The sequence below is a fragment of the Plasmodium malariae genome (genome assembly GCF_900090045.1).
Source record: "Plasmodium malariae genome assembly, contig: PmUG01_00_13, whole genome shotgun sequence".
NCBI classification, from domain to species: Eukaryota; Apicomplexa; class Aconoidasida; order Haemosporida; family Plasmodiidae; genus Plasmodium; species Plasmodium malariae.
In genome coordinates, this window is record NW_021638284.1 from 51,977 (window position 1) to 78,380 (window position 26,404).

Here is a 26,404-nt window from a genome sequence, read left to right on the forward strand (position 1 = left end):
GAAATGTATCATTATTTTATTTTTCTATTGAAGATTGTTACTTTTTCTAGTAAATAAATAAAAAATTAAAAAAAAGAATAAATATTACAAAAGTTAACATTATTATATTTTTACATTATTTATACATTCATTATACCACTTAGTAAGACTCTTATATAATTACCTTTACTTAGTACCTCTATTTTTCCTTTTAACATTTATATTTACATTGAATATTTCTATATATAATATAAAACGTTAGTTTTTAAAAAGTATAAAAATCCATATATATATTACAAAATTAATTACGACAAATAAGAACATATTATATGTAATTTTGCTAAAAAAGTTACTTATTAATTCTGTTTTTCTGTTTTACAAACATTCATGATTTCTAGATATTTTTTGAGTTTTTTTTTTTAAATATTCTATATCTTTCCTATTATTTATATTTTCTCTTAAGATATAATATGCAAAATGATTAATTTACTTACAAAAAATTTATATTTTTACTTCTTTAATACGTCAAACATATGTAAATCATTCTCTTAAATATGTAAATTCGTATTAACATCATATTACTATTTCATTAATCCGTATATCCAATATTATTATTTTAAATCTTATTTCATATATCTATTATTTTTATTAATATATTGTATTTTTAGCTAACAACGTTTTCAAATCTATAAACAGCTAGAGTAAATCATTTTGTATCGTTAAAAATTGTTGCCTAGAGTGTAATTAATATATTTTTACATTTACAACCTTAATTTTTTTATATTTTTTATTTTTTAACAGTTAGAAATTCTTCAGCATTCTTAATATTAAAATATTGCACTTAATTAAAACATGTACAAAAATATATATAAATCTTTTTAATATACGTAAATAAAAACAATATAATTAAAACAAATAAAGAAATATACTTATTAATTAAAATAATATATAATACCTTTTTTTTAATTTCCTGCTTTTTTAAAGAAGCGCTATTTATGTAAATCAATAAGCAACTGTCAAAATATACAACATATATTTTTATACATCACTAATATAATAATAACTATTTACAAAATATATTGATAAACATAAAAATTGAGGAAATATATATATAAAGGTACCTGTACATTATTATATGCATAAACAAAAAATATGTATTTATCCATTATCCCTAGTGATAAATTATCTTTTCCTATAGATAAAGTCATTTGTAATTATACTATCAAGAAATAGGCAAAAAGGGATATATACATATAACATGTTGATGTTTAATTACATTTAATTCATTTTTTATTTATTCTTTTAATAATTCAGAAAATGAAAAAAGTATATATATTACATATTTGGGAGATTTCAATATAAAATATATTTAAATATTTATACACAAATATGCAAAATAATAAGAAAATAAAACAATTTTATCATTTATATTAATAGTTAGTATTAAGAAATACTAAGTTGTTAAGCAAGCATATATAATCAGTAAGTAAAAAAGTTATTATTTTACTATATATTTATATTCTTCCTTTTAAATTATTCATTAAAATTTAAGCGTTTGCTAAGAATGGTTTTATGAAGAAATTTTTTCCAAATATATTTTTCATAAAAATTCCTTAATATAATAAATACGAATTTTTTTTGTATGTAGTACATATAGAGAAAAATACATTTATTTAGTATAATTAAATATAAAACAATATATATACTTTTTTAATTCAATCCTAATAATTACTTTTCCATATACATCAACAAATAATATTTTTAGTAATACAAAGATAAAATATATATAAAGAAATATTATTTATAGTTAGAACATAAATATACACAAGTAATCAATAAAATTATATAAAATTTCCTACATTATATTAATTATAACGTACAAGTACATATTTTTCACACAAATATATGGAAATATGCAAATACATATAGTTAGCCAAAATATTCAATTTAGATGAAACTATACTTTAAACTACAAATTAAAAAATATAAAAATATTCAAATTCACAAAAAAAAATAAGAATAACTTTTTTACTGTAGTTCACAAATAAGACCAGTTAGATGTACATATATATGTAAAATTTAAGCAATTATGTAGATATATATTATTAATACTATTCAAATTATTGTACCCATTTGTCCTATTGAAGTTTTCGTTTCAGACAGAAAAATATTTCCTCTTATTCATTTTATCTTTTCCTAAACTTAATTTTTTCATATTTTTTAACTTTTTTATGATAATAAACAACTGCTGATATAAGTATGATACCTAGTATGAAGATAGGTACAAAATATATAAGAAATCCAAGAAACCCTGTTACACAGTAGTTTCCTTTAATATTTTTTGTTTCTACAACAGAATTTGTGAACCAACTTAAAGGTGATTTTGTCAGCCACACATACAAAGTTGCTATGGCGGGAGAAGTCTCCTTTGTAAAGATCTTTGAAAGATCTGTAAAATTTGTAAGATATGGATAATTACTAAGTTCACTACCTTGTACAGCAGGTGAAATAAAAACTATTAATTTAAACAAACCAAATGTAATCCCATATCCCCAAAAATTATCTAATATAAATGATATTAATAACACCAAAATTAGTAATAAAGGTAAAGCAAATCGTAGTCCGCATTTTTTGCGCATTATTTTTTTATATATTTTATCACTAATTGTTTTGTTTTTTTTTAGAAAGTCTACATAATCAAGCTCTTTAAATATTTTTTTTTCTAAATGGGAATATTTTTTCATTTCAAAGATACAAGATTTATTTTTCATACATATTTTATTGCCTCTTTCGTTCCTTGGTGCATATCCATTTGATGCCTTCTTTTTTATTGTGCTATCTTTTTCAATATAAGTTATATCGTTTTTATTGTTTACTCCAAGTGGTATCTCTTTCTTTAAACATACAATACTTGAATCCTTATCGTTATTATATTTTGCCAGTAAACGATAATTTCGTATATATAATTTTCTATGATTTTTGTAGTATTCAACAAAAGATTTGTTATGTGTACTCTGAAGAAACAAAAAAAAAATTTATCATTTACTCATATGTAAAAAATCACACAAAAAAAAAGTACTAACAAAAAAAAAAATAACACAAAAAACATAATACATATATCTTTATGTAATAATACCATACCTTATAAATGTAAAAATGATATATCCAACTTAAAAGGATAAAAGTAGAAACCTTATAAAATAACAATAACCTAAATTTTTGTTCCATTATATAGAACATTAAAATGGTAATATACTTGGTAGGGACACAATTCAAAATAAAATAATATTCTTTTTATTATAAAGGATACTATAATAATTCATTTATATTTTTATATGTTTATTTTATTTGTTTTTATAAAAACATTATAAAAAAGGTATAAACATAATCTTTTTTACAACAGTGACAGAACAGGAACTTTAATTAAAATAATATAAATTGAAATCATTAATAAATATTAAATATACATAAATCATTTATTCAATTTAATAAAATGATTAAATAATTATTTTACTACTTTATTTCGAAGTAATATATATAAAATTACTTATTATTGGAGATATTTATTATATGTAGAATATAGAACGTAGAGAATATAGATAATGCATTCATTTATACATTAAGAGCAGTATTAGTAATTTTATCGATGATTTCCTATTAATGATTCCAATTTTATGAACGGTATGTTTTTGAAAAGCTGGTTATTCCTAAAAAAATATTAATTATTTTAACAATATAACAGTATAAGTTATAAATAAAATTTTTTTTTTATAAATTTTTGTTTTATATTGTGTTATAGTAATTAGATATTACATAAACATATACATTTTTTTATTCTTTTTAACATATGTAAAACATTATATTTATAATAAACAACCTAATATACTAAAAAGGTATATAGTTGAAAGATAATTAAAAACTTATCTTTTATTATTGCAAAACATTCTTTTAAAGTTATAATATTTAATCAGATCCAATATGTACTATTATTTCCAAATGAAAAATTCGTAAATTTATCGAGTTATCTTCATTTTTTTTTTAGTTTAATATATATTTAGAAGATATGTTATAAAAAAAATAATACGTAAACAAATAAAAGATAGAATAATTGTCATATAAACTTAATAATAATCTTGGTATAATAATATATTTGTATAAATCTATTAGGTGCCATAATGAATATAATTTTACTTTAATATTTAAATAATTTTTATAAAATATTTTCAACTATAAAAATGACCTAAGATAAAAAGTTAAGTAAGAAGTGTTCCTTAATTCCCTAATTTAAATATAAAGATTTATGAATCTAGAAATTCATTAAGTTCTATGAATAATTCATTTTTTAAAGGAAAACTGTATTATTAATTATTCATAATTACATACTTAAAATATGAAAAAAATATAGAAATTTATTAAAATATTTTTAAATAAAATAATTTATAAAGTATATGATGCTTATAATAAATTTTTCATTAAGTTATCTGTTATGTTTACCTTTAAATATTAAATGCATATGAATAAAAAAGTACCTGCGGTTTTAGTTTTAGTGCACGAAGAATCAAGTAATATATTAAAATTAAAAGTAACATATATTCAATATCTAAAAAAAACATTGAAATGTTTATTCACAACTATAACATAAAAGAGTATATTATTTAAAAATATTAATTACTTTACTAAATCAGAGAAGTCCTATAAATTGTGAATTTTGATATAAAATTAATTATTGAGTATTTTTTATAATAAATATATACATGAAACATTTAGTACGTAAAATTATTGTATATAAAGTACATAAGTTTACTGTACGTACTGAGAAATACCAATATCACATTTTTATGTATCCGAAAAATACATTACATATATATGTTATGACACAAAATTATATTACCCCCCCTAAATAAATTATAAAAATAAATCAATTGTACAAACATGGTAACTGTTATAAATGTTTAATATGTAATTGTTTACATTTACATATCAATATATATTTGTATATTACCTGAGATCTATAACAAAATATTTTGAATATACAACAATTAATTTTTTTTAAAGTACAATTTCATTATTTATAAATAAAAATTTACTCAAATCATTAAAAAAAGTATTTCTGATAACAATATACTAATTGTAGCCAGGATTTAACTTCGTTCCTTCCTATTTCTAAGGTTTATTCAATATAATTTACCGGATATACATAACCACTAAAATATATAATTAAGTAACTAACAATAATACAATTGTATCTCCTTCCTTCGAAATAAAATATATACTTAGTTGTTCTTAAACGAATATATATAGCTAATTATATAATAAAATAAAAAATAAAAAAAGTAATAAAAATTGTACAATAGATTCTTATGTAACAGATGCTAAAGCGAAACGTACACATGCAAAATGTTTTAATTTTTTTTCTTGGTATTATCTTTTCATTTCTACAAATATAGTATTAAATCCTCTATATAATATTTTTTTAAAAAAAATATATTTATCTCTGCAAATGAATTGCACATAACATATATCAATTTTTTGCATAATTTATTGTATTCAGATCCTGAATTATCAATAACATTACACTAAGCTTTTTCACCCAAATCTGAGTAAACATAATTATATTCATTGCCTAAATCATAATGTCAATTTCCAAATAATATATCATTGTACCCTTATTATTATCTAATAATAATATAATATTTGTTGAAACTGAAGTTCCATTGGTACTGTTCTACTTATTTAAAGTTTTATCAAAAATATAATACCACAAAAAGTAAATATTTTTTTATTTATAATGAGACACATTTACTCATATATATCGGGAAATTTCTTATAAGTGTATATTTGTAATACAACTTAAAACATCTAACAAAATAAAGAAAATATTCTTCTATGTTATTTTTATATCACATTATTAAAATAAAAATTTATTCAAATAAAAAAGATGAATGTAAAAGTTTTAAATAAAACAAATATTTGTTTTTTAAATTTAGGGACAGATTATTTTATTTTATAACATATGTAAGCAGCTATAAGTTTTGGTGCATACATACAAAGTATTTATAAAAGGATATAGTTAAATTCATTGATATTTTATTTACTTAAAATTTTACTAAATTTACAAATAAATTGCAAATATAGAGGATAAAAAAAAAAAATTAAATTTTCAAATATTTTTTTTTAAATATTTCCAAAAATGTTCTCTATAAAAAATGTAACATCAAATACAATAATGTTACGTAGAACCAATTTTATTAGCGAATTGTCAATATATATATATATATATATATATTTTAATAGTTTAAAAGAACAATTCTAAACTTTTTTTTATCAATACATTTCATAAAAAAAATAAAATAGCTTTTGTGGGGCATTAATAATTTAATTTATAATTATGATAAACAAAAAATATGCGAAGAGTACGCGTGCATTAACATATATTAAATTTGTAGTTATTACATTTTAGCTAAGTTTCTTAGTAATAATGTTTTTTTTTGTATAAGTTGTACCTTTTAAACACTATTTTGTAGTTGAATAATATAATATTATTTTATAACATATAATACTTTTCAAGGGTTAAAAAACAAAAATAATAAAGTACAAGTATTTTTTTATAGCAAAAAATGTAATTCAATATCTACCATATGCTTACGGCATATAGAATATTTATGCAAGAAAAATTTCCAAATACCATTATAGGATTTAATTTATGTGCAAAGTATTTATTTTTTTATGTCGTACTATCTAATCTATCTTTTTTATATATTCATGTCTTAATCTGCATGTCGAATACTAAAATTTCTATTTACTAGAAAAAAATCTATTTTTTTATTATAACCATAATAAAATTTATTAAATTTAATAACCATAAAATTTGTAAATTTTATTCGCACTTTTTTTTTTGAAAAAAAATATAAATTTATAATTTCTATAGAAATGGTCATTTTGAAAAAAAGAATAAAAAAGTAAATATAGAAAAAAAATATATCTAGTAAACAAGATAAATAAAAACACAAATAAATTACCATAAAAAAAATATTTTGCATAAGATAATTTATAACATAAATTATATAAATAAGAGATGATAAAAAATAATATATAAAATAACGTAAAATAAATTCTAATAAAATTCTTAATACATTATTTATCTTTTCGACAACTCCATGGAGAAGATACTAGTGTATGTATATTTTATTAATTTATAAATATATATTACTCCAAATTATATATTAAATGATTTCTTTCATGCACTCCAAAAGAAGTTAAATATTTATGAATTATACCTATATAAGATAAAATAATAATGTACTTACTGTTCCTTGAATATAACGAATCTAGATATTTATAATAATATAATATATTTAATATATTATTATAATTGTATAATAATAAATTGATAATAATTTATGTTAGCATATTATTTTTCTAAAGTCAAATTAGCTAAAAGAAAATATGTAAAAACTTAAAATTTTTATTTTTCTCTATAATACATATTATCCTACATTATTTCACAAAAATAATACAATTATTTATTTATTTCATTCTTTCGTATTCATAATGTCCATGCATTGACATAGGTATATTTAAAAATATTTTTCTTTTTAAAACTTTAAATAATTCTTCTATGTGGATATCTCTTTGTCAACATTTACTGATTTGTGGTAATTTAAATGAGTATAACTGTACTATTTAATAAATAATACAATCTGTTATGAAGAATACATGACGATAAATATTATATAAATATATAAGCTTCTATTTATTTGTTATCTTCTAAAATTCCTTGTAATTAATGTAGTTGGTAATTTATAGAGTATTAATTTTTACTTACATTATTTTATTCAAGTTGTATTTTTTTAAAATATTCATGCAAATTTAAATTAACTATGCATATTCAGTAAAATAAAAGAGTAAACTATAAAAAATTTCCTTTTTTTTGAAATATTTAATTAGGACTTGAGTTAATACATATAACATTTGTTTACGTTATTATTATATATATATATATTTATTTTATATACGCACATCTATTAATTCATATATATATATTTATATCAATCCCTTAAAATCTTTTAAATTATTATATATATAATGTCACTTGTAATATTTCTTTCTCGCAATTATACTTTTTGCAATTATAGATTAGTTTTTTTTTTAATTTAACATGTTCTTAAGATTATAATAAGGCATATGTCTTTCTTTACTTTAGTGTAATGCTTAAAAATTAAATGATGTGCGTTATATAAATATTCAGTGAAATAATTAATTTCCTATTATTTCATTAAGTAATGCCCTTTCAATCTTTCCTACTATAGATCTATTAAATCTTTTTTATGATACTATTACTACTATGTTTCTAATAGATGTATGTTAACAGAAACATATATATGATAAAATAACCTATAACATGTGGACAATTACAACATTATCTATGTATTCTTTATACTATTCTAGATATTTACTAGTATTTATTTTTTCTAATTAATGTTTTTTTATAAAACATATATAGAATTTCAATATCACAAATATGCTTACAGAAAAAATAAAATTACAAAAAATACGGTAAAATATATTTTTTTAAGCTTCATTGAATTAATTCTTTATGTACATCTTTGCATAAGAAAGTTGTTTCTGCATATTCTTCATTATTACATATGTAAACATCCTTACATGTTTGTATATACATTGTGAATATTATAAAAATGTGCATTCATGCATAAGTCCATCTTACACATAAGCATATCTATGGGTATGTAAAAACTTTGTCCCATCGCATTATGACACACTTATAACTTTTACGTTTTTCCTTTATACCTTTGAAGTTTACATACTTGCATTTTTTACATTTGTATATTTGCCTTCTTAAAGTTTATAATGAATGTACTAATTATTACTCGGTAAGGGAATATGTGATAAAGATCATAAAAAGTACGTGTGCAATTTTCATTTAGTATAATATGGAATACTGTTAAACGAATTTACTGTGCAACTAATTAATTTAAAAAATTCTTTGTTTAGATGGATTGTATATTTGATCATATTCCTTTTCTCATTAATGTCTTTAAGTGAAATAGCTACTTCAGTGAATTTTATACATTGGTTGTATTATCTCTTGTCGTATATCAGACTTTTATTTTTTTTCTCGTTCTTTTCTATATGCATAAACTTTTACATGGGCACATCTACAAAGTGGACATGTGTAAAGGTAATGAAGATAAATATGAGTACACAAATTTTCAACAAGCAAAAGTTTGTATATAATGCATGCATGTGTATTCATCTACAATTTTTCTACATAAATATTCTAACACCTATAAAAAATGATAGTTTATGAAATAAAACGAAAAAAAAAATATATATACGTTCGTATTATATTTATAAATAAGAAGGCACTCATGAATGGTGCTATCATGGGTACACATATAGGCATATACTTAATTGTGCCTTCACAACTTTTCAGTTAATTTTATACATAAAATTACATACGGACTATAGACAAATTATTCTATTTATTTTGTTTTAAGTAATCTATGTGTACATTAGCGTCTTTATAAAATTATTCATATGAGAAAAAATTGTAAAAAAGTACTTATGCAAACGTGCACAAAATTTAATCATAATAATTTGCAGAATTGATATTGTAAAATGAAAAAAAATAAAGCACATCATAGAAAATTCATTTTATTCTGGTTTTTTGTTATAATTTTATTATGTGAACTTTTTCCAGGAGTAATAGCTTCCATAAGAACTTTTAAAAATATGATCAAATAATTCAAAGTATTTTACCATATATAAAAATAAATATGCATTTTGTGAAATTTAGAAAGGTACATATGTTTAAACACGTGTTAAAAAATAATCCTATTGAGTGCATTCATAAACATACACATATGCATGTGCACATACATGTACATGGTGTGTCAACATGTGCGATTCATAAAAAATTTTCTAATAAAATAGATTTCATTTTTTATAATTCCAAATCTTAGTGGAGTACATTATTACAAATTTTTTTCGACAGTTTTTCTTCTTCGTACACGATGTAAAACAAGAAAAAATAAGGTAACAATATATTGCGAACTGTTACTCATCCTTTTGTTTTTAGATTTTTTTTTTTTCATGTTTTTCTTGTATTAACGTTTTATTATATATCTGTCTCTTTTTTATGGAAGAATATCTTTCTAATTGACCACTTACCAAGTAAAACAAAGTAGAAAGAAACATATTTTAAAATGTATATTACACTTATATATTTGTTATTCTTAATCATAAATTATGTTATTTTGTATTTTTTGTTTCTATTTTTCATTTTTCTTGTTCTACTTTCGCATGTCTACCAACTATCGTATTTCTACTTCTCTGTTCTCCCTTTTCCCGATTTACTTTCTTTCAAGAAGATTAATTCTCATTTGTATAATATAATTTAACCTAAAAACAAGGAAATATATTGTTCATTATGCGCACTTCACTATTTTTTCAATGTACATGTTATCAGTACTCTCTATTTACCTTTTTCTGTTTTACTAATGTTTTTGCACGCATTCACCTTTACTAATTAATGGTTCAACGAATATTATACCAAAAACGGAAAGTCACTTAAAATTTAGAATTATATTTACATATATTCCACCAATTATTATAACAGTTCAATAGTGTTTTCCTAGTTCAGTAATTATTCAGTGTCAAAATCCGAATTATATATTTTTATTTTTATAAAAATTCCTATACAATTTAGTTCACATAATAATCAATAATTTTATTTTTTTAATTATAATTTTTCGAATATTAATTCAAGAAAAAACAAAAAAGGAAAAAAGGTAGGTAAAAGTGTTAAATATGAAGGTGAGGTAAAAGATGGAAATATAAAAGATAGGAAGAAAGGGAAAAATAAAAGTGAAAAACTTCCTAAAAAATACATGTACATTAGTAAAATATATTAATTAATCGCATATACATGTAAATATTTATAAATGATTAAGAAATAAATTAAAAAAAAAAATGAAAAAATATAATTATATATATAAAATGGAGACATACAAATATGAAACAACAGTTATTGAATCTATTGAAAGAAATAATGAAATAAAAAAAACAAGGCACAAAAAAAATAGGAAAGAAGCACGAAAAAATAAGAACATATTCAATGTTATAAATAAATTATTATTCTTCGAATGATAAAAGTAATATGTGTAAAACATTTTTATCTTCCAACTTATAGCTGTAGCTCCGCTCAAATATACACATATATATAAGAAATATGTTAATAATAATAAAATCATAACAATTATATAAATGATTCCTTTATTTTATTATTTTAAATAATAGCTAAATATTTTATTATGTGCATAAATTACTAAATTTTAATTTATTTTTATTTATATTAAAAATTGCATTACCATATCTTGTATACATATCATCATATTATACTATTTAAAACAAATTATGCCATACGGATTAAATTACCTATCATATAAAAATTAACTAACCACATAATAATTTATCAATCATCTATATGTTATTTGCTTATTTATATATTTTCTGTCTGCAAAATAATTTTTTCTTTTACCTAAAATCAAGAAAATTCTAATTAAGTTTTTTTTTGTTTTTAATTGTTATAATATTTTGTATTATATGAAATATAATATTACATAAATTCAGATACACTGCAAATTAACATATAATATTGATGAATTTTATTAATATATATTTTCCAATAAAAGTTCACTAAATATATTAACTTTTGTTTTTATTCTTAGTGTACAAAAATAGTTATTTTTTAACATTATATATAACTAGAAATAAATCACAAATTATAACACTAAACAAATATATTTATATATTATTTAATTAATTATTAAGTAAATAATAATATTTAAATTATTATATATAAAATATTACTTATTCATTAGCTGAAACTAAAAGTATAAAAAATGTAAAATATAAATGCCTTTGTATATATTCTTTCACACTTAGATGTTCCATCGTAGATTTAATAATAATTATTATTTTAAAAAAACACAGTAAATTTTAAACTTATTTCTAAGTATCATTTTTCTAATATATAGCATTTACTTTAATTAATATATATAAATTTATTAAATAACTAAATTATAACTTCAGCTGTAAGACTATTATTTTGTAAAATATTTACATATTTTTTAGCAAAATTTTAATAGTTCTAATAAATAGTTCAAATATTTTTATACCAATAAACAGATCAAAAAAAAAATGAAATAATTACATATTTACATGTATACATTTTATATTATTAATAAATATAAGAAAATTAATATAACCAGAGTTATACGTAATACATATGAAATCAAAAAATCGTGATAACTTTTATATTATTAAAAAAAATTTTTAATTCCATATGTATATATACATAGATATGTTTAATGTTTAGACAGTTTGTAATTGAACAGGTACAAGATGAAACAGAAATGTTTCTATTAGGAAATTATACTTTTATTTATTATATTTGGAAATGTAGATATAAAAAAATAATATATAGTTTATTTATATATAAGTTTTCAATATCACATATATTTAATTCAATTTTTAGAAAAGAATTAATAACGCATTTAATCAAAATAGCGAAATAATAAATGTTATATACACTTAGTTTAATTTTAAATCTATAGGATCCCTATATTAGTAAAATATTATAAATAATTTTTAATGAAGGTATTTTTATTATCATGTAATTATAATTTCAAAGGTATATCATGCAAAACAAACTAAAAGTACATTAAGAAGGTATTCAGAATATTGTTTTATAACATAATTCTCTTAAAGTATATTATATACAATAATTATTAAATTTTTTCTTTAGTAAAAAAAATATATATATATGTATCAATTCCAAAAAAAAAAAAAAAAATACATCCACTTCCCTCTATTACGTAAAAAATGAAACACATTTATTGTCAAATTAAATCTAATACTTCATTTACTTAATAAACTTAGAAAATAATAATTTTAGATTATAAAAAAATTAGAAATAGAAAGAAACTATATTTACGTTAAATATAAATTATCATAGTTAAACAAAATTTATGAATATATATTAATATTAACTCATACATATTTTTCATGAAAATCTATCTAAATACAAATATAAATAAATAATACCTAATATTTTGCGCCAATCTAAAAATATGCATTATAATATAAAATAAAAAAGCATAAAATATTCAAATTTACAAAAGAAATATAAACATTATTTTTTAGGATTCTATAACAAATGGTTCACGCCAACGTAAGTTCACTAGTCAAATATAACCAATTATGAATATTTTTAATAAAAATATAACTAATTATAATTCATCACATTAAAATGTTCATTACGAAAAAAAAAATTCTTGAATTTTCATTTTACCTTTTCCTGAATTTAATTTTTTCATATTTTTTAACTTTTTTATGGTAATAAATAACCTTTGATATAACTGCGACACCCAATATGAAAAAAGGTATCACATATACCAAATATCCAAATAATTGTCCTAATATGCATTCTTTACTAACAGCATTAGCAGCATCTTTGCAAGAAGAACATTCGTCCATCCCCCCCCATGTACTGTGCTTGAAAAACCCACTTAATTTTGACAATGGAGTTAAAATAAAACCTAGCGGTTCAACTAATTTTTTTAATTGGGCCTTATCGAATCCTATTAGCGCCCATAAGCTTTGTTCTTGCACTATACCCAAAGTCAAATCTACAATGAATACTGTCAGTAATAACAACAATATTAATACAGGTAAAGCGAATCTTAATCCGTACTTTTTACATATTATTTTTCTATAATTTTTATTACTAATTGTCCTGTTTTCCTTAAGAAAATCCATATAATCTAGTTCTTTGAATATATTTTTTTCTAAATTGGAATATTTTTTGGTTTCAAATACACAAGATTTATTTTTCTTATCTTGTTTATGTCCTCTTGAATTTTTTGATGGACTATCATTAGATAAGTTACTTTTATTCTTGGCTAATTTTTCACAACTATATATATTTTCATTTATGAAATCTCCATTATTTTGCATACCATTTTTTAATCCTATATTATTTAAATCCTTATACTGCTTATATTTTGCTAGTGATCGATAAATATTTGTATCTAATTTTCTAACAACCTTGTAGTTTTCATCAAAAAATTTACTAAATATATTCTATAAAAACAACGCATATAATTATTATTTAAAATATTATATCATCTAATGCTAAAAAAACAGTCTTAATAAAAGCAAAACACAGAAAATATAAATAATGTAAATATCCTTAGATTATATGGTCATACCGCATTATTCGTGAAGTAACATATCCAAGCTAAAAGTACAAATAAAGTAAATTTAATAAGTAAGATTGGTTTAATTTTTTTCTCCATGTTATAGCTTTTTAATGCTGTCATATATTAACGAAAAAATTAACAATATTATAATATTCGTCAAATGAAAAAGGATAATATATTATTCATTTAATTTCATAATAATTATTATTTTATTTTATGTTAAAAATATAATAAAATTTATAAAACTACAACGTTTTTGATAACAGAAATATGCAAAAATAACTTTACAATTATATTATTTAATATTTATATTAATTTTATTTTTAAATATTAATTATCATTAAAATGAAAAAACTTTAAGCATTCACAAATATAAAAAGTACATAATTTAATTATTTGATATAGAAGAGTAATTAAATAATTTTTATATTAATAATTTTAATAATAAAATAAAAAATATTATTAGATTTTTTAATTTTCCTAATTATTGTTTTTATCTTTAATATCGAATATATAGAAATATAGAATGTATAGTATATAGATAATATTTTGTTCTATATTTTAATTAATTGCAACTATTTTTAATGATGTATTTATTACTTATAATTGTAATTGTATAATTATTATATTTTGCAATAAGTCGTTATTATTCTCAAATAGCATTTTTATTATAATAATAATGATGATAAATCAGCAAAGGAATATTATGTACATCATTTTATTATATATCTATTATATTACTCGCATTATTTACCGTGAGAATATATATATTTTTTAATAGCCTGTAATTCATTTAATGAAATAAATTTATTGCATACAACAAAATTAATAGAATAATGTATATTTTAAAGGTAGATAAACTATAAGTTTTTATTTTCATATATTAATTTTACAAAATTATGGTTTTTAATTAAGTTTATTTCATACCACTGTTTGTAAATGAAATGTTTTAGTATTATTTTACTTAAGTTTTTCTTTTCTCTTTTTTTTATAAATAAAAATGTATATTTAGAAAAAACGATCATATAATGTAAGAAAAAATAAAAAAAAAGTTATTCTTACATTAAAAGAATTATTATTGGAAAAATTTGGTTTCACAAATTTATTCGTTTGTTATTTCAATAAAGAACAGTTATATAAGTCATTTTATCAATTTATTAAATTATAGATATTTAAGTAATTTTTATAAAATAGAATTAAATCAGCAGTTAATAATGTATAATAATAGTACAATAAATGCACATGTATATACATTTATCTGTATATCATTACACTATTCTAAGTTAATCATGTTAAAAAACAATTCTAAGAACATTTCAAAATTATAATAATGGATATTTACCACTTCTTGTGATATCCATCCTAATCACTAATATATAACTATATTTTCCTTTATATGTAATATGTTAGCATAATATTTGGACATATTGAACATTTTATTTCAGCAATTTTTAAAATGAAAAATGGGTATTTGATATTTTAAAAAATGCAAATATTTTAAAAATATAATTGTGAATTTACTAAAAAACAAAATCAATAAAAACTAAAAGTTAAATATTTATACATAATGAAACAAATAATTTTTATCGATATATCTATTTAGTATTATTTTATTAATATATAATTATTCGAGCAAATATTTTGTTACAAGTTTTGTTATAATTTTTCAACTAGAATTGTGTATTTTACAGAAACTTAAAATAACTTTTTGAAATCCTTAATAAATTATACATATAATTAGTAACTTGAAAACATCAATTTTATGTTTTTATACACGTTGTTACGTGGGACAGAATACTAAAACATAAATAAATTATGTAAAATCTAGTATTTTAGAGTTGAAACTTTATATTCACTTATTAATATTTCTAAAACTGTTTAAAACATGTCTTTTTACTGTTTATATTTACATATTAAAAAAAATTATATACATCAAGCTAGAAATAATAATATATATTTTTTATTTTGTAGCCACTATATTCAATATAATTGCTCACGAAAAAAAAATTGAATTAAAATTTTCTTGGAAACTGTAGACTAATGTAAAGTATAGAATCTTTAATAAGAGTTTAATTTGTATTATTTATATCCAATAATATAAATTAACTTTAAAATATTTTCATTTTAAATATTTTTTATCTCATAAATATAATATTTTTTATATTGTAGATAAATAAGAAATCTGAAAATTTGAAAGTATATCTTAAAGAAATTATAAAGATTTTCCAGTATTAATATATATTGTAAGATTCATAATATAAAATATGTTATTTCTTATTTAAGTAAATTCTAATAGATGAATAAAATAAAAAAAAATAAAGCTCCAGTATTAGTAAGTAATGTTAAAAAAAATACAAAAATATTTAAAATAAAATTAATCTTATATAAGAATAACAACAAATGAAAATATGAATAATGTAAGAATAATTATTGAAATAAGAAGCACAAAATATTCAAATTTATATTGTACAAAAACAGAAGAATAGTGCTTTTCAAAGGGCCCAAAAATTTTTGTATAAAAGATGATCAAAGAATTAAGATAAATTCTAAAAAACAAATTTAACTATTTAAAATATTTGAAATATGAATCTGTTATTGCATGGGATCAATTTATTATAATTTTTTATAATGTAATAAAAATATGCTGCAGTTATAAAATTACTTAACCATATTTGTTGAGCTCTTGGCATGTTCAATGTATCCTTTTTTGTTAGAAGAAAAAACTTTATCGTATGCAATAAAAAAATACATATATTTTTTATTGTTTGACAGTATTACGATTCATTACCTATAAATTTTTATTCAATATATACTAAATGACACTCATATGTAATTTAGAATTTGTTTTAATTAATAAAATAAAAATAATTTAAATTGTACATCAGAAATATTATAGCATAGATTAGTAAATAATACTAAAAAAAAAAAAGAATTAATTATTCCAACAAATTAACTATTGATACCTTAATAAATTTAATTCATTAATTAAATCTACAAATGGTACAAAAAAATAAATGAAATATATATTTTATTACTGTAGCAATTTTCAGTTTAATATATCTCTAAGTAATTTTTATAAATCTGAATTAATTGTATTATTAAGAAAAACAGTATTATAATTTCATGCTCTAACTCTATATTTGTTAGTAACAATTTAATATTTACAAGTAAGTAGTTGCAAATAATTTATAATTTAAAAGGTATGTTGTTTTATTATATATGTAGAATTTCTCATACATACGATGCATAATAATACTAAAAGTCCCTTATAAATATTTTTACTATAATTATATTATTTTGTATATTTCATATAAAACCTATTTTACATAATGAATGGAAATTTTTTTCCTTATAGTAAAATATATACATACGTATATATCATTGTATCGAATTGAAAACTATTCCACATATAAATACACAAAAAGACATATTTTCCAATTATATATCAATAATGCATTTTCTAAAAAAAATAAACAAATAATAATTTTAGACTATAACAAGATATAAAATTAAAAGCAAAATTTTTTAGTACAAATATACGTTATTACATTTCTATAAAATTTCATGAAGTATCCCAATATATATTAAGTTTAAAGCGTAAATATATATATACATAGATATATATTTAAATACGCGCATATACATATTCTTACATAATATTTAAGCTACAATATCAATTTAAAATACAAATTCCAAAATATTAAAGCATCCAAATTCTAAAAAAAACGAAGAAATAATATTTTTAAGGTTTTATATCAATTAGAGCAAATATGTACAAAATTATTTTATAATATTTTTGAAAAATATATATACCTATTAAGTTTATTACTAAAATTATTAAATTGTTACTTTATATTAAATACTCCTTACATAAGTACATAAATTTTTTATTCGTCATTTTACTCTGTCATTAACTTAATTTTTTTATATTTTTCATTATTTCTTAAGATCTTATAGATCGCTATTATACAGAAGATCGCTAATATAATCATAAGTATTCCAAATAATATTACATAAATAGTTCCTTCTTTTAAAGCTGTCATTGTTTTTATATAATTTATAACCACTTTAACTGTCTCACCTCGTGCACTATCTAAATCTTTGATAGACATCTCTAATCCTCGATATATGGGTAATCCTATTCCCAACAGGAAAAAAAAAAAAAAAAATAGCAACTCCAAATCCATAATTTTTAAATTTTATTTTTTTTAAAGTTATATCACAAATTTTCCTTTTTCTTTCAAGAAAATTATCATAATCTTTTTTTCTAATCCATTTTTTTTCAAAATGGAAATGTTTTCCATCAAACATTCCATTATTATAATCAACAATTTCTGTATAGTACTGTGCCTTATTTAATAAACTTCTATTCGATTGCTTCCTTTTTTCTGTTATATCCATTTTATTACTATGGATATCCTTTTTTTCATTCACTCCATTATTTGGAAATTTCTTTTTCAAATATACATTATTTGAATATTGTTGTTTATAATTTGCTAGTAAGCGATAAATTCTTGTAACTAATTTTCTACCAAGGCAGGAATTTTCATTCAGGGATTCACTAAGTGTACTCTAAAAAAAAATTAATATTTATTTTTCAGAATAAAAAATAATATTATTCTAAAAAAACAGTAATAATAAAAATTAAACGCCCTTAAAATATAACTAAAGTATATATCATCAAATTATTCAATAATACCAGATTATTGTTAGAATTGTATATCCAAATTAAAGGGAGAAATACAGCAACATTTATAATAATAAATAAGTTTTTTTTTTGTTTCATGGTAATTTTTAATTTTTTAATATAACAATACCAGAAAAAATTAACAAATATATACTTCTAGTGATAATTTGTGCTATATTTCTTTAAAAATGTATTATTATTGTTTTTTCTTAAATACTTAGTAAAATGTACATAAGTGTTATACATTTTACGACAAACACAGAATAAAATAACTTCAAAAATATATTATATAATTTTTATTTTAATCTAAATAAAAAAGAAAATATTTTTATAAAAATAGTATATTTTCAATTGATTCATGAATATTTAAAGTTTATAATATATTTATTTAATGTAATGAATTAATTAAATAGTTTTTTATTGTTCATATCCACAGTGAAATGTATATTAAATTTTTCATTCCTTATTATATATAAATGTTGTGTTTATCTAGTATACAGAATGTAGATGGTACATACAGTTTATATTCTATATATTATGATAATTACTACAAATATTAAGATAGTTATAATATTAATAATTTTAATTTTATTAACATTGTACTATGAAAAAACTAGTTATTTAAAAACAAATATTAATTATTATTATATAATAAATTTAATAATAGAAAAAATATATTATATTATGATAATTATAACAAATATATTAATTCGTTTGTTAGTTTATACAATATTTTATTGAGTATATTTTTTAAAAAAAGTAAAATTTACAAGTAAATACTAGATATATATAGAAATACGTATTCAAAAAGCAAATAGAGATTTATTCTTTATTTTCGTATCATAATTTTTGAAAATTACATATTATCATTAAGTTTAATTTATTCTTCTTTTATTTACAAATTAAAAATTAGTACATTTATCTGTTTAATTTTTTAATTTACTTGTCATATAATTATATATATACATAACTAATATTAATTTATTAAAAAAACAAAAAAATAGATTAAAAGTAATCTTATAAAAATGTTATATTCAATTTCATTAATTTAAAGATATATCAAATATAATAATTTCCGCAATAATATGAAGCATAAAATATGTACATACAAAATTAGAGAGAATAACAATGAAATATCCAAGAATATGTGATTTAGATATTTTCCTATTTATAATTTTAGAAAAAACATATTATCTTTTATTTATTCATTTAAAAATACTATAATGGGAAGATGTTTAAGAGATAAGGAATTAGAAATCGATCTAAATATATAAACAAACAATATTTCATTAAAAATACTTTTAACGACATAAATACAATAATCCCGAATAATTCCATAATTATATTTTATATCTAATAATGTGATAATTATAAAAATAATATACGTACAATTATTGTAAAGATCTATGACGTAACTTTATAATATTAGTTTTAAACAGTTATATTTTTCATACGAAATGTTAAATAAGTGGAAAAAAGAGCAAAATTTAATATAATTTTTTAAATTATAGAAATAATGTATATACTTATAGAAAATAACCCTATTACATTTACATTATTATGATATATGTAAAACGTAGGTAACAATATATATGAAGGTACTTATATAGTTATTTTTAGGTTTTCTCACAATTTGGTCGTCACAAATTATTAAAAACAATTAATGTTTCTTTATAAAATATATATTAAAACATTTAAATATTCATAAAAATATTCATTTAACTTATAAAATCAATTATGTAATATAAATATATTATATAATAAAATCCTTCTTAAAATTTACCTATAAATCTTTTCAATTCTAGCAACATGCATTTTCTCTAAACAATTTTTTAAGAATTTTTCTAAAAAATATATTTGTATTCACCTAAATTATTTATTTTTATCCAACATGAGTAAATCTTATACAAATAGCTACATTATCCTTTATACTATTTAATTATATCCTTATTATATATATATACATTAGGTGAATTTTATTGTTATATGTATATAAAATTTACACTATTTTTATATCAGTTTTTTTTATATATAATAAATAATATTATTAATATTTAATACAGATCTAAAATATTATTTATTCATAAAGTATTTATTAAATCCCAAAATATTATTTTCATGTTTATACTAGCTATATGGAAGAAATACCTACAAAATATAAAATATACATTTAAGTGTTCAATTTTTATAGAATGAAATACATCGTTTATATGGTTACAACTATACTTTGTTTATGTAAATATATATTTTTTGCTTTACAAAAAGAAAAAAACTACTTATAATTTTCCCCTTTTTTATATTTTTAATAAAATATATTTGCTTTAATATTTTTAAAAAGTTTTCATTTTTGAGTCAACACATACAGTCTTTACATATATGCTAAAAAATAAGACTGATTATATAATAATCTATATGCAGATGTACTATACAAAAAAGCAATAATTTTTACACTAAATTTCAAATCTTCAAATATAAATATGTTACTCATAAAAATTAAACTACAAAAGTTTTCTATTTTTAAAATTTGATAACGGGGTACATAAATTTCCTGAATTTCAGTTAGTCCCATTCCTATAAGACTTTCACTCGAGTAGATATACATAGGAGAAGTATATTCGGATTATACGAAAAATTTATCTAATAATTTTCAATAAATATATTAACATTTGTTGTATTGTTCTATATATTTTTTCATTTTCATAAACTATAAATTAATTCAATTAAAAATTACAATCCTCTTTTACAAGCTCTTTTATTAATGACAATAAATTACTGCTGAAATCGTGTTGTATTTACAAATAGGTAATTTTTAATACTATTTTACTTTATTTGGAGTATGATATTGCCTACAATAAAAAGAAATTAAAAATTTTAAAGTATCTGGGTGAGCAAAATAATAAATTAATTAGATATTGTTATGAAAATTAACATATATACATAAGTAACAGAACATACCAAGCAGCATATTGTACTTCAAATAATGTTAATTTATAATTTTTCAGTTATAGTATTCATTGAAATTATAAAATGAATAACTTTACATATTAATTGAACTGTGTTTTAAAAAAATACAAAAAAAATAAAAAATAACTTAATAATTTTTTATAATAATAATATTGCAGAATAATATTATACAGCTGACGACGATTATAAGAGAACTACAAAAAGTTCTTATATAGAGACTCGCATTAAATATATTCGTGAGAAAAAGTGAACGCCCTGAAATTTAATAATTCTGTTGTTGAAATTTTTTATATCACTTAGAAAAAAGAATTATGGTTTAAAAATATGTTAATATTAATTAATAATATTAATGTTGTTTCTCATGCTTAACCTAGTTCGGTCATATTATATTTATTACGACATTTTTATCTATATTATTTATGTAAGAACAATTTAATAAATATATATGTATAACACTATCACTAGATACGGCGAAAATTAATATTCCCATCGTATTGTCTAATAAAGTATAATAATAAAAATATGGTATAAATTAATGTAGAATTAATACAAACACTATAATTCTTTTCAGTATGGAATTTAAATAGACAGTTATATGATAAAATGCACAATCACATTATAAAATATCAATGCTAGAGATATAGAATTTGATATAAAACATATAATATATAGAACAAAATTTTGTAATCCTATAGGATTAAACCATATCAATTAACATAACAATAATATCACATATTTTACACTACTATAATGTAGATAAATATAATTTATTTGTGAAAATACGTATAAAAATATATTCCTATTATTGTATGTTGCGAGTCCATATTTATCTGTATAACCAAAAGTATATATGTAAAATTAAAATAAGTTTATCGTAAAGATACTTTTTTTATTTTATATTGAATATATATTATCATTTAAATACATATTCCTTACTGTAGTATATTGACAATTATGAACTCTAGTATAAAATAATATGAATCATTAATTTAAATATGTAACTGATTTTCTTTAGTTATATATCTCAGTTCTCTCTATGGAAATTTATATATATTAAATAAAAAACAAAAAGAGAAATATAATTTGTCATTTAAAAAACTATTTTTTTCTTATATAAAATTGCTTTTATGTATATTTTTGTTTTTGTTCAGTGTACCTTCTTAATCATCTATTCATCATTTCTATTATTTTATATTATTTTAATAATTTACCTATTCAGCTATCAGTTTTATAATTATATGTTATATTATTAATAAATAAATAATGTTTCTATTAAACTAGGAAAAAAAGTTCAATTATTCTTATTAATTCATTATAATTTTATTTAACGTTTAAATAAATCTACTGTTTAAATTGCATTATCAAGCTATAATTCTTATCATACATTAAAAAAAAAAGTTTGTGGAAAAATAAAATAAAGTTTTACATATAAACATAAAATTATAAATAATTAAATATAATATTTCATATAAACACAACACAAAACTCCTTGCTTTTTTTTTTCTTTAATCGTATATTAATATTATTAAATATAATTCATACAACGAAATTTTCGTTAATAGAGTTTTAAAAAATATTTCTCTGTATTTGATGAATTTTTTTTTCTATGGATCTTCGTCTTGAATTAAGAAATACAAAATTATTTAACCAAATAAAATTATTAAGTAGTAAAAATAAACATAAAATATTAATGCACTTCTAGAATTACAAAAACTAGAAAAAAAAAAAGAATAATAATTCAAAAAACTAATATGAGCAAAATGTTGAAAGAAAAAATGTATTCTATAATAGAATATTGTTTTATTTATTTGTTTTATTTCTTACTATAACTTATCCTAATAATATTATTCGAATTTCCATAATATAGAGCATAATATGATTACATATTATATATTTTTAATATATTTTTTAGCAATATATTGTGACAATTGTTGACTATATACATGAATATACAATCTATACAAGTATAAAATGCATCCTGTTAAATTCTTATTCAGAGTGAACATTTCTTATATTTTTAATTACATAAAGTAACACTACGTATATATTACATAATTATATTTCTTAAACGTGGTTCTTATTAATTAATATCCAACTATACGTAAATTAATAGTACACATATGTAATATATATATATATATATAAAAACATATTTAATATATTATAATTTCGTTAAGTTTATACATAAACTTCCTTGTTCATTATTAATATTTATCAAATTTATTTTTAAAAATTATTACAAGATAATTAGTATATAATCTCTAAATAAGCGTTTGTTATTCATCATCTAATAAAAGTTCTAAACAAAATTGTTCTAAAAATATTATTCACAGATATACTATTTCAAATTTTACTACTATAAATTTATCCTCTATTATATCCTTAATAAAATATTTTAGCTATCTATAGCATATATAATTTTTGTTTTCGAAATAAGTTCTATGTTGTTGAATTAATATTTTTATACATCTTTGTACACTTGAAATATACTGAATCCTATTTTATTAATTTCATTTCAATAATATGAAATAATAACAATTTAAAATAAAACTCTTATTGATTTTTCTTTTTTAATTATATATATTTTTTTGTTTTTCAGTATATATTTCAATTATACGTATTTAAAAACTAGTATAAAGCTTTATTTATATCGACATTATAAAATACAATTAAAATATTTTATAAATCAAACATTTAATTATTATTATCAAAAATATAATCTATAACTAGGACCTTAATTATTGCAAAAGCTTTATCGGCATATTAAAATAAATCGTTATGCAACAAAATACAAAAATGCTTACCTTTTTTACAAATGCTATTGTTTTTTCCATTTTAATATGGACCTGGAATTATTTCGATAAGGTGCCATAATAATTGTATATAAATTGTTTTTGTTCTTTAATATTTTGTTTTTATATACAAAATTTTTCTTTATTAAAATAATATATAAATATGCTCTTTTGTATGTGTGGATATGAGCCTTTGCTTTTAGTTAACTATCTATCGTAAGACATGAAACGAAGAATACAACGAAAATAACACATTCGCTGTAAGATTTAGAGGATTACTAAGTAGTGAAACAAAAGTTGCGGATGCACGAAAAAATAAAATGTTTGAAAAAGGAATAAATTATTTATTATACAAAAAGGATGATTCCTCTGTAGAAAGACTAAATTCAATAGAGCATGATGTTGAATTTCGAAAAAAATTTAATAATTTAATTCAACGTGATATTTGTGAGCAAGAATTTAAAAATTTAATGAAATACGCAAAATGTTAAAATCAACATGATTCACTCAATTTCAAATATAATTTAAAATAAAAATATAACTTAAAGCATTATGATGATGACGAAAAACATGAAAACTCACGTACTTATTTCTGAAAAGGTAGACTCAAAGAATGAATCAGATTTATTATAAAGAGTTCAACTAATAATCATTATCACATTAAACATCAAAATATACATAAAAATATTTTTTATTTAAAAAAAATCCGTCAAGTATATTATTCAGTTAAGTCAAAAAAGAATTTCCTAAAATATTATACGTATTTTTTACTATAATTATATTTTGTATTACTATTTCACTGTTGTGCTGCCATGCAAAATTTACGGGTAAACAATATGTATTTTTAAAGTTTACATAAAATTACAAATTGATCTGTCTTAAATTAGTATATATAATATTATTTAATACATAAATCTAAATCCAGATATGAATATAAAAAAAATATTCTCTATGAAAAATAAATCTTATAAATTTTCAAATGAATTGCAGTTATTTAAGAGTACATAAAATTATATATATTTAATAGTAAAAAAATATGTTTCTAATACAATTATATAATATTTGAATGTTTTATTTTTGCATATATAATTTAAAAAAATTCCTTAATATAATTCTGTACATGTAGTAGTATAAATAAATTCTTTATATTTTAATAGTTACATTACATTATTTAAATTTTAAAATTTATGTAAAAATATACTTTCTAGATATATGTATATGCTTACACAATATCACATAATTGTAGAAAATATATATTTGTATTCATTCCTTTAATTTTAACTTAGCTATTTATAGACATATATAAATACATAAAATTTTATTATTATGAAAAAGAAAAAAAAAAAGAATTTACCAATTATATCTATTAATATATGATTATATTTAATTCATAAAATTGCACTCTAATCATGTAATAAATAAGAAAAAACATATTGTATATTTATCTATATAATTTCAATACAATAGATATTTAAAAAATTTTTAAAAATTGAATTAACTCTACAATTAAAAGTAATAATAAAAATTAAATATCCCTAATTTTTCAATCGATTGTAAAGATATAGAAATCCGAAGACATTAAATAATTGTAAATAAAAATTTTTCAATAAAGATATCTTTTTCTTATATATTTTCCTATTTGAACAATTCAAAGAAGGAGGAATGTTCGTTAAAAAGCATTTACAATAAATATAATT

At 18.9% G+C, this 26,404-nt stretch overlaps 3 protein-coding genes and 1 pseudogene across 4 annotated transcripts; 1 reads left to right on the plus strand and 3 right to left on the minus strand.

Annotated features, from left to right (window-relative positions):
• Window positions 1-2,165: 2,165 nt before the first annotated feature.
• On the minus strand, window positions 2,166-3,207 carry PmUG01_00029500 (fam-l protein; the record flags this gene model as incomplete). Its single annotated transcript, XM_029004577.1, has 2 exons — window positions 2,166-2,993; window positions 3,121-3,207. The coding sequence occupies 2 exons, from the start codon at window positions 3,205-3,207 to the stop codon at window positions 2,166-2,168; spliced, it is 915 nt and encodes a 304-aa protein (XP_028858877.1).
• A 10,143-nt stretch (window positions 3,208-13,350) lies between these two features.
• PmUG01_00029600 (fam-l protein) lies at window positions 13,351-14,360 on the minus strand (the record flags this gene model as incomplete). Its single annotated transcript, XM_029004688.1, has 2 exons — window positions 13,351-14,145; window positions 14,274-14,360. The coding sequence occupies 2 exons, from the start codon at window positions 14,358-14,360 to the stop codon at window positions 13,351-13,353; spliced, it is 882 nt and encodes a 293-aa protein (XP_028858878.1).
• Window positions 14,361-18,353: 3,993 nt separating this feature from the next.
• PmUG01_00029700 (fam-m protein) lies at window positions 18,354-19,050 on the minus strand (the record flags this gene model as incomplete). Its single annotated transcript, XM_029004799.1, has 2 exons — window positions 18,354-18,836; window positions 18,964-19,050. 2 exons carry the CDS (start codon window positions 19,048-19,050, stop codon window positions 18,354-18,356), a joined length of 570 nt encoding a protein of 189 aa, XP_028858879.1.
• A 5,860-nt stretch (window positions 19,051-24,910) lies between these two features.
• PmUG01_00029800 lies at window positions 24,911-25,507 on the plus strand (annotated as a pseudogene). The gene is given in 3 exon segments: window positions 24,911-25,288; window positions 25,302-25,331; window positions 25,346-25,507. Coding segments are annotated over 3 exon segments (570 nt in total).
• Window positions 25,508-26,404: the final 897 nt, after the last annotated feature.